At 31.7% G+C, this 9,618-nt stretch overlaps 2 protein-coding genes across 2 annotated transcripts; one reads left to right on the forward strand and one right to left on the reverse strand.

Annotated features, from left to right (window-relative positions):
- Positions 1–269: 269 nt before the first annotated feature.
- LOC124927273 (agamous-like MADS-box protein AGL15) lies at positions 270–2,717 on the forward strand. The gene is made up of 8 exons (XM_047467664.1): positions 270–802; positions 1,016–1,091; positions 1,610–1,665; positions 1,744–1,843; positions 1,922–1,963; positions 2,043–2,084; positions 2,155–2,324; positions 2,421–2,717. The coding sequence occupies exons 1-8, from the start codon at positions 621–623 to the stop codon at positions 2,503–2,505; spliced, it is 753 nt and encodes a 250-aa protein (XP_047323620.1). The 5' UTR covers positions 270–620; the 3' UTR covers positions 2,506–2,717.
- Positions 2,718–4,479: 1,762 nt separating this feature from the next.
- On the reverse strand, positions 4,480–6,541 carry LOC124925372 (probable zinc metallopeptidase EGY3, chloroplastic). The gene is made up of 5 exons (XM_047465355.1): positions 6,010–6,541; positions 5,717–5,917; positions 5,158–5,636; positions 4,932–5,086; positions 4,480–4,857 (listed from the first exon to the last, which is right to left on the reverse strand). The coding sequence occupies exons 1-5, from the start codon at positions 6,535–6,537 to the stop codon at positions 4,499–4,501; spliced, it is 1,722 nt and encodes a 573-aa protein (XP_047321311.1). The 5' UTR covers positions 6,538–6,541; the 3' UTR covers positions 4,480–4,498.
- Positions 6,542–9,618: the final 3,077 nt, after the last annotated feature.

A 9,618-nucleotide genomic window follows, 5' to 3' on the forward strand; every position in this document is an offset into this window, starting at 1 on the left:
CATTGAAAAAAAGATTGACCCATCATTTTCTTCTTCCAAGAAGTTAAATTTGCTAGTTCAATATTTGATATAACCTAAATTGAAATAAAATGAAATAAATATAGGAAAAGAATATATGGGCTATTTAAGGCAAATTAAAAAATAGAATATATTGTATAGGGGTGGGGGGTGGGGTCCTATGGGAGGGTGGAAGACCAATGAGGGAAAGAGAAAGGGAAATGTGGCAAACGGTGAAAGGGTCATGCAGTAAATGAGATAGCCATGCAAGCAGCAGGAAGAGATCGAGCAAAAAAGCTTTCCATTTTCAGATGCTCGCCATTTGGGGGCGCCCCTTAGTCTTCTCCGCTGAATTTAGCAACCCCTTTTCTTTCTCTCTCTCCCTATCTTTGGAAAATCAAATCCCCAAAAACCATTCATTCATTCATAGATTTTATATATATATATATATACACAATACCCATCTACTGATTTTTAAGATACACCACCCACCCAGAGATTTCCGCAAGGAAACAAATCTCTCTTCTTTTTCTTTTGGGTTTTAGTCGGTCGATTGATTGATTGAGGGTTTCTTTCTTTCTTTCTTTTCTGTCAATCAATCTGTTGTTCTTGTTTTTGTGCCAATGGGAAGAGGAAAGATTGAAATCAAGCGGATTGAGAATACAAACAGCAGACAAGTTACTTTTTCCAAGAGGAGAGCTGGACTTCTTAAGAAGGCTCAAGAACTTGGGATTCTATGCGACGCTGAGATCGCTCTCCTTATCTTCTCAAGTACCGGAAAGCTTTTCGAGTTCTCTAACCACGAGTTTGTTTCTCTTCCTCCATTCTGGGTTTAAATCGGTTTCTGCATGTGTTTCTCTTCAAGTCATCTTATCAATTATTGAATCGATCCTGTTTGTTCTAATGTTTTGATGCATAAGTCATCTCCCTGTGTGCGATTCTTGAGATATATTTGTTGGGTAATTGATCTTTTAACTCGTTTGTTTGCCTGAATTGTTATCTGGGTTTCTGTTTGCAGTATGAATACAACTCTGTTGAGGTATAACAAGCATCAAGTTTCTTCAGATGATGCTTTAGCAGAATTTAAAGAAGAGGTAAACCTTGTATTTTACTACTTTTGTCTGCACATATCTTGAGTTTTGATTTCTGAATAATGACACACAGAATGATTGTATTGTCATGAATGCACTATAAATCAGTTGGGGAATCCTTTTTCTGCCACGTATCTCATCTGCATGTCGATTTAGATAAGATCAAAACTTAGTTGTACACAGATTCATAAATTTATCGGTGGTTTGTCATCAGGATCCCTATCAAAAAACAGGAAATGGGCTCGATTTGAAACACTTGTTTCTCTGTCAGATATCTCATATGTGGATCCAAGACACATTCAAAATTTTATAGACAGATTCTCATATGGATCCAGAGTTACAAAGCCTTGCTATTCGAAACCAATGCGCTCTGATTTGAGATCGCTCTGATTTGAGATATATTCTCAAGTTTAAACTATGAAGAAACTTTCCATGTTAATTAACTTCCTTGTTTTCAATCTCAAATATTTGATCACAATATAATCCTTAACTGTTTTTAATGACAATCTCCTGATGAACAGGAATCTGGGATCAACATTCTGAAAGAGGAGATTGCTGATTTGAAACGTAAACAAATGTAAGTTAATCTATTGTATAGCTTGTCACTATGTGTCACAAAAAACAAGCTTATGGTGTTAGGTTATCTATTCTGTAGGCAGCTATTGGGTAACGATCTATCTGGATTAGGCTTAAAGGAATTGCATTGCCTAGAACATCAATTAAGTGAAGGGCTGTTATCGATTAAGGAAAAGAAGGTGTGGTTTCAGAAATTCAAAATCCATACAATTTCGTACCTTTTTTTTAGTAATTTGTTGATTGTTTTAACATTTCAGGAGCTACTATTGACTGAACAATCAAAACAATCTATGTTTAAGGTATACTAAATATTACTGTTCTTTTCTATAAGAAAATTCGCAAATTGATGATTCCTTTTCTGCATATCATACAATGTAGGAACAAGAAGCTACTATGGAGAATAAGACATTACAAAAACAGGCAAAATTGAATTTCAAGTTTGTTTCTTTATTGGTTTTTCAAGTGTTTTAGCTCTATCCATAATATGCAGGTTAAGGAGCTTCAGAGTTTGTTTTCATTAAGTCCACATCCAATGAAGACTAATTTGGAATATTATCCATTGGAGAGAGATTCTATGGTTCTTCAGAGTAGTGAAATTGCTAGCGCAGAATGCAATTTTTCCGACGATAAAGGAGATTCAGATATCAATTTGGAACTTTCGTACGTTATATCCACATTCTCTTGTTCTTGTTATGAACAAATGTCATGTTTGAAAGGAAAAAAATATGATTTGGGGTATTTCTTCTTCTTCTTCAGGCTGCAGCAGTCAAATATTGATCCGAAAGTAGCTGAGAAAGAGACTCAAATGAGTAGCTCCGGCAGTAGGATGACTATCCGGTAATAAACATGTCCAGTTTCCGGCCATATCATCACCTGTACTTGAGTAGAGAGCTTATTCTTTAGAATCAACTTTTTTAACTTTGTACCAATACAAAGGTGTAGTTCTTGTTTCATGTCTGATGATTCTACAAGAAAGACAAACAAGGTAACAACTTTGGAGTTTTGATCATGATTATAGCTTAATCTGAATTATCTTTGTTTCAATAACTATAGTTTCCAGTTAGATCATCTCAATAAGTAAGTAATAGGATTTTTATACCAAATTGGGATATGGATTCAGACTACTTGTTATGAAATGTGTGATTGAGGCAGGAATGTTGGGCATTAGAAAAAAGAATCTCATGTGATCAACACTCAATATAATCAATTTGACATAGTGTTTATTTACATATTAGTTACATTATAAATAATCAAAGTATATTTTATTTTTAGCTACAATCACTAAGGCTAAAAAGAAAACTTTACAGTTTTTGGAGAAGTATAATTGTTTGGAATTTCAAGAACTATTTAATCCGCTGGCGAAGACAATCCATCAGTTTGTTTCTTCCAGACATGATCTCCGAGAACATCTCGTCTGATTCCTTTCCTAGGCTGTCAAGTAAACTGTCTATCTCCTCCAGTTTCTTCTTCAGCTCCTCGGCTGCAACTTCTCCGGTGTCGTTGACGGCCGCAACTATCCTGCCCATTAAACAATTCGCCTCTCTCATCTCACTCGCCAAACCATTTTCCTCTGCCATAGCCACAATTGCATCTATTGAGGCTACAGCTGGAAAATCAAGCTGGTCAGTAGATTTCTTCATCTCTAGATACGGCAAACTATCTCCGGACAAGCTGGACAGTATGATCCCGCATACCCAGTACCCAATTCCCCTCATGATCATGAGTGCTTTATGGATTACCTCTTCATTAGGCTGATATTCTTGTTTCTCTTTCAATTCTTGAATTGTAAACTGTTTGTATAAATGCTTGAATCTGATCACACGCAACCGATCTGGTGCCTCTCTTCCTTGAAGTGTCAAGGCATGAGATGCTAAAAGCCATGCGTGACGGAGTTGAGATAGAGAATAGGTGATTGAATTGAGAAGCTCCAACATATTCAGAGTGTAATTCAAGTATCCTTCAATTGACGAACCTTCATCCTCCCATTGGATCATCGGATAGTCAATTTCCAACACCAGTTTTGTGAAAGCCATGTTCACTTTACGCAGCATCTCCAAGCACTTATGAACCCATGTGAAGGAAATGAATTTAGTCTCTTCTGATTTCAAACCTGATGACAATTGATCCAAAACCTTGGACACAATTGTGCAGAAATCTTCGAACTCGGATTCGCAGCAGCTGGAATTCTCCATCCTGGTGAGAGAAAGGTAGAGTCTTGAGATGATCAAGATTACTATTTAGTAATTGAGATTGCTTTTGACTTGGGTAAATTGTATTGGTCAGAATAATATAAAAGATTTGGCTTTTATATGTGATAGAGAAGATAACGGGTTTTTATATTCTGTGGGAAACAAACCTTTTATTTATATTGCTGTGTGTAATTGGATAAGGACTGTTTTTTGTTTGTCTTTGTTGTTATCTGACTTTGTTTGCTTTGAAAAGTATGAAGCATGTGAAGGGGGATCTTATGAACCTTAATGCCCACGCTTAGAAAGAAGATTTGACTTGGGTTATGAATATTTTATGGGATCCCAATATTTTATTGAATGTTAAATTACAGTTTAAATAGGATTGCAAAACTAATTTAAAATATCTTGATTTTCCATGTTTGTCATAATGATGGTAAAAACTAATTTGGAAAATATGCATGATTCTAGAAATTTCCTGCTCGGTCATAAATCATAATGCACTCATACACAAATGTGATCTGAGTTTTCGACTACTAAGAGACATTCATTTCATAAGTTTAGACTACATTATTTACATATGTTAAAATGAACATAAGATCATGAATTCGAGTTTTTCATTTCATAACCATTCAAAAAGAAAGACTTTCACCGAACTCTGAAGAAAGGATCAGTGAAAAATGAAGTGGAGAATGTTCCTCCTCCATTGGGAAGTAAGGTGAGAAAGCAAACGAAACCAAGAACGAGTCCCCATTTGTATCGATCATCTCCAAGAGGAGTAATCTCATCCTGTGCAGGTATTTCCTCCCCTCCTCGGAAGAACGTAGCAAAGAGACCCCATGCCAGACAGAGGATGCTCCCGCTTATTAGACCTCCAATTCCGAGCAAGAAGAAAGATGTCAATACAGATAACAGGCTTGCCGTGTTCCTCCCAAACATTGCCTGCGCAATCCTCCCTCCTTCAAGTCTTCCACAAGGCAACAAGTTTAAAGAAGTCACCACCATTCCTGCAATCCATCAATCAATCATAAATTCATGACCAATCATCAGTAAACTAATTATTCAAACATACAATTATTACCTAATAAACCAGCAAAAGCAAGAGGATCAACAGGTACTCCAACCCCTTCAATCGCATTAGGTAAAACGTTACCCAAATCATCCGTATATGGTCCAATGACAAATTGAATCAAGGATAGCAGAGGATTGTTATAAAAGAATTCAGGCCGTATATACCTGCATTATATACTAACAACATAAGTTCATGCACTTCTGTTTTTTTATATATAGAGAGATTAATAACTCACAATGCATTGTCCCCTCCATTGAAGGTGTTACCATCAACCAGAAATGCAGTTATTGCAAGTGCAAGTGAGGTTAGGTAAGCACTAGCTGTTCGAGCAAATGGGATATCGAAAAGTGCCTTCTTGTTTGGAAGTAATGATTCATAATTATTCATAACTCCCAAACATCCAGTCCAGTTTGATGGAACAAGAAAAGATGGACTGAGTTTCACTCCATACAATCCAGCTGTTACTCTTGTGGCTATCTCTGAAACTCCCAAAATCGAAAGGAAGCCGATAAACAGAGGGGCAACTTCAGATATGTAATCATGATCAAAAGTAGTGGTGGCATCAGGTTTGATCAAGAAGAAGCCACTCATTAGAGCAATTGTCCCAAACGTTGTAACACACAGTGCCACTGCACTTAAGTAACCCAATGGCGTACTTAACTTGGTTGACTCGAATTGAAGATCAATTTCTACTTTGGGTTGCACCATACAAACCTACTTTTTCAAGAACTTATATGAATCAATCATCAGATATTGTTTGTTTGTTTGTTTGTTTTGTGCATTCATTGAATTACCTGTTTTGTAATGTCGTTTGAATATTTTTCTTCCATAAACCATAGTACAACCTCCCTCCCCGCTGCTTCTGATAGTTTCTTCTCCAATTTAGGTATTACTTCTTCCACTGGCTTTCTCAAGTTTCCAATGAAGATCCCACCATCCCCGAATCTTCTCACATCTGTCGCAAAGAAGCTATCAAACCCAAAACACCCCTTCAACTGCATTATGCCATTTCAGTACAAAATTAATTATTATTATAATAGTGATCAATCAATTTGGAAAAAACATGTTGCCCTGCACTTGCAGTCACCTTATTGAGATCAAGAGCCTTGAATGTCTTTTCTACTTGATCCAAAATCTCCTTCTCTCTGGTCAAACTGTCACGAACGAATCTGTTGAACAAACCCAGAATTGGGTTACTGCTAGTTTCCCTATCCAACTCCTTGAGCTTTCTATCAGCCCTTTTCTTCTCAAGCTTTATTGCAGCTTCGATAGATGGATTACCCATAAAATTCTTGAACTCATCATCGGTTTTCCAATCCACTTCTTGCTGTTTATTATCACTCTCCTGCTCCTCCTCTTCCTCCTCCTGACTTTCAGGAGTTGGTTCCTCAGAAACATATGAAGATGATGATGATGGTTGTTTGTTTTCTCTCCCGCCGGCTTCAGCTTTGATTAACAAATTGAGGGTTCTTCTGGTTCGAGTAGTTGTTGTTTTTGAGGAAGGTTTTTGAAACAGAGGTTGTGATGAATAAGAAGGGATCCTAAGAATAGTCCGTTTCTGAAAACATAAAGAATTATTATTATTATTATATGGAGCAGCAAAAAGAGTCGCCATTGAAATGGATTTGAGGATGATGGGAATGGAGTTGCATGCATATTGAATATTAATGGAGTTGTAATTTGGGTTTTTGTTGTTGTTGATGATTATGGAATTAAAGAGATTGATCTAGAAACTTTGAGATTATTTACAGGTGGACTCACTGTCCCCTCACACTGTCAATTTAGGTTCAATCTGAGAGACATATCAATTCAATTGTGGTGTATTTTATTTGAAAAAAAAAATCATGTTTTATTTTTTATTTTGAAAATATTAAGAAAATGGAGTCGAATTAATCAAAACAAAACAATAAATAACGTTCTCACTTAAAATATAAGGTCATAATAAAGTAATATGACAACTTTAAAATTATAAAAAAAAAATTCAACACAATCCATCTATGATTATTCCTAATAATATTCTCATTTTTTAGACTTAATTTTAAATATTAATTGAAAATTAATATATTTTAAAATTAATTATTTTTTTATAAGTTTTTATTTATATATAATTTATAATTTTAATTAAAATAAGTAAATAAAAAAACTTATTTTGAAATGAAAAATTCAACTTGAATATGAGACAAAAATTTAAAGAAAGGTCAAAAACTTAGTGAAAACATTAGTCACTTGAGAGTTGAGATTTTGAAGTGGAAGGATAAAACGTTCTTTATATTTATTGTAGAAATATGATAATCAATGTTCAAATATTTTATATTTTACTTTTATTTTTTTGTAAAAAAAAAGGATTCCTTTAAATATGTAGGGCAACTTTATTATCACACCAAAGAAAAATATTTTAAGAAAGTGTCACACATAAATCTGAGAATATATATAAAACTTTGAACTTCACAAACTATAACAACCATATAGCGTTCAACTTAAAATTATTATTTTTTATCTAAACCAAGAGCTAGAAACAAAGAAAGATGATGAAAGACATCTATACAAGTCTATAAGGAAGATCAGACTATTTCAAAAGTTGGGGTTAATCGAAAATAATCATATTTTTATTTAACTTGTATAATTTATATTTATGTTGAAAACCATATAATATTATATAATAATTTTGTATTTAGATTAACATAAATAATATATTTGATTAGGTTAAATGTTTTAACAATGTTAATAAAGTTGCAGGTTCAATTATTGAATAACATATTTTTGTATTTTGTAGGGTAACTTAATCGTCCCCTAGCTCATCTCACCATAGTGCTGTCCTAAGTAAGAACTCTCTGAATTTTTTAATATGTAAATTATTTTATTAAATTTGCATTGAACATTAATTTACACTTAAAATTTTGATTATATTCTTCTTATTTTGATTGCTAGTTATTTATAAACTTATACTGCTAATTTATTTATTTATAAATTTATTTTTGTAATAATATTTAATAATTAATATTATATATATACTTTTTATTTAAACTTAAACTAGCCTAATGAGTTAATTATTATTCATTTTGTTTAAGAAAAAATAAAGTTACTAACATAAATTTAAATAGATGAGATATTATAACTTAAAATTGAAAAGAGTATAAATAATCATTTTGGTATAATCCATTGTTACAAAAATGACCTATTGGTCCCCAGTTCCAAACTGGGCTGTTTCAAACCTTTAATAGATGGGCCTAGCTTCAGTTATAACTGTGATGAGAGATAGAGTAATTTATTTATTAATTTTTTAAATATAAATATTTATATATATATATATATATATATATATATATATATATATATATATATTAAATGTTTCCATAAAATTTATCAGATGTAAAATTATAACATTTTGATTTTTTAAAATGTGTTTAATATCGGTATATTTGATAATTAAATATCATTTTATTTAATTTATATAGTAGATTTCATTGATTTGATTTTAACTTTACTAATTTTTCAGAGTTTCTTTAAATTTAGTATAATTAGTTTGTAAATAATTATTTTATTAATTAAGGATTTAATACTTTTATAATTATTTTTTCTAATATGGTTTAATAAAATTTTAATTTTTAATAAAATTGTGTATCTCAATTTTAAATATAATGACAATCACAATATTTTGTAAAAAAACACATATTAATTTAATAAATTAACTCGTTATTTAATATATTTATGTGCGTAAAAAAATAGTGTTATTTTATTTTAATATGAGTATATTTATTAAATATTAATAACATAGTAAAATTAAAAATATTATAATTTTGACAACAAATAAATTTTATAGAAATATTGAATATATATTAAAAATTAATTAAAAAAAGTAAATAAATAAATTACTAGCTGAAGCTAGGCCTATCTATCTTAACTTCAGTTGCCAAAAAAAAAAGTTTTGTAGTCTTGTAAAGCCACTTTTTGTAATATTGTTATTCACTCTAAAAAATAAGTAATTTATATATATAAAAAAAAATATTTTCAAAAAGTAGTTGTAACTTGCATATTATATAATAGGTAACTAAAAACGTATTTAGAAATTATTTCTCAATTTTTTAACTAATTTAAATTCAGAAATATTTTTAAAATAAATAAATAAAATATATAGTTTTCAAGAATTGACATAAGAGTGGATAACTAAGGATAAAACTATAAATAAAAATAAAAATAAAAATTTGGATATAGATATATATACTTCTAAAAGTGACCTCATAATATATATTTAAGTGTTTTAATTAATTCCGAAAATACAAAATATACCCTTAAAAGTTACGTCACCTCAGCACCTGGCTTTACAATTTTCTTTATTAATATAAAAAAACAATATTTTTCTTTCCTTTTTGCCTTAACATTGAAACGAAAAGGTAAGGGTATAAATGTAAATGTGCTGAAAAATATCCAAAAAAAATGTAATTTGTTATTTATTTTTTCCAAGTCCCAAAAAGAGGGAAATGTTCATCGTTTACATGTGTTCGTCGCTCTTCCCTCTCAGAGAAGCTTTCAACCATGGCGAACTTCAACTGGAACACTCGTTAATCTTTCATTTCCTCGAACAACTTCCTCTTCATTAAGAACTCTCCATAGATTTTCGTATCCGGACCTTTAAGCTCGACATTTACGAGTCATGATCGGTAAGTTCGATAACACTTCTCATCAGTTTGCATGATTT

This window comes from Impatiens glandulifera, chromosome 2 (genome assembly GCF_907164915.1).
Source record: "Impatiens glandulifera chromosome 2, dImpGla2.1, whole genome shotgun sequence".
Classification (NCBI taxonomy): Eukaryota; Viridiplantae; Streptophyta; class Magnoliopsida; order Ericales; family Balsaminaceae; genus Impatiens; species Impatiens glandulifera.

Excerpts from the sequence above, each read along its gene's own strand:
- LOC124927273 (XM_047467664.1), top strand. The coding sequence starts at position 621 with ATGGGAAGAGGAAAGATTGAAATCAAGCGGATTGAGAATACAAACAGC. Across the intron at positions 1,844-1,921 it reads TATCGATTAAGGAAAAGAAG|GAGCTACTATTGACTGAACA; the intron begins GTGTGGTTTCAG and ends TTAACATTTCAG. Across the intron at positions 1,964-2,042 it reads CAAAACAATCTATGTTTAAG|GAACAAGAAGCTACTATGGA; the intron begins GTATACTAAATA and ends CATACAATGTAG.
- LOC124925372 (XM_047465355.1), bottom strand. The coding sequence starts at position 6,537 with ATGGCGACTCTTTTTGCTGCTCCATATAATAATAATAATAATTCTTTA. Across the intron at positions 5,918-6,009 it reads AGGCTCTTGATCTCAATAAG|TTGAAGGGGTGTTTTGGGTT; the intron begins GTGACTGCAAGT and ends GGCATAATGCAG. Across the intron at positions 4,858-4,931 it reads TGCTTTTGCTGGTTTATTAG|GAATGGTGGTGACTTCTTTA; the intron begins GTAATAATTGTA and ends GATGGATTGCAG.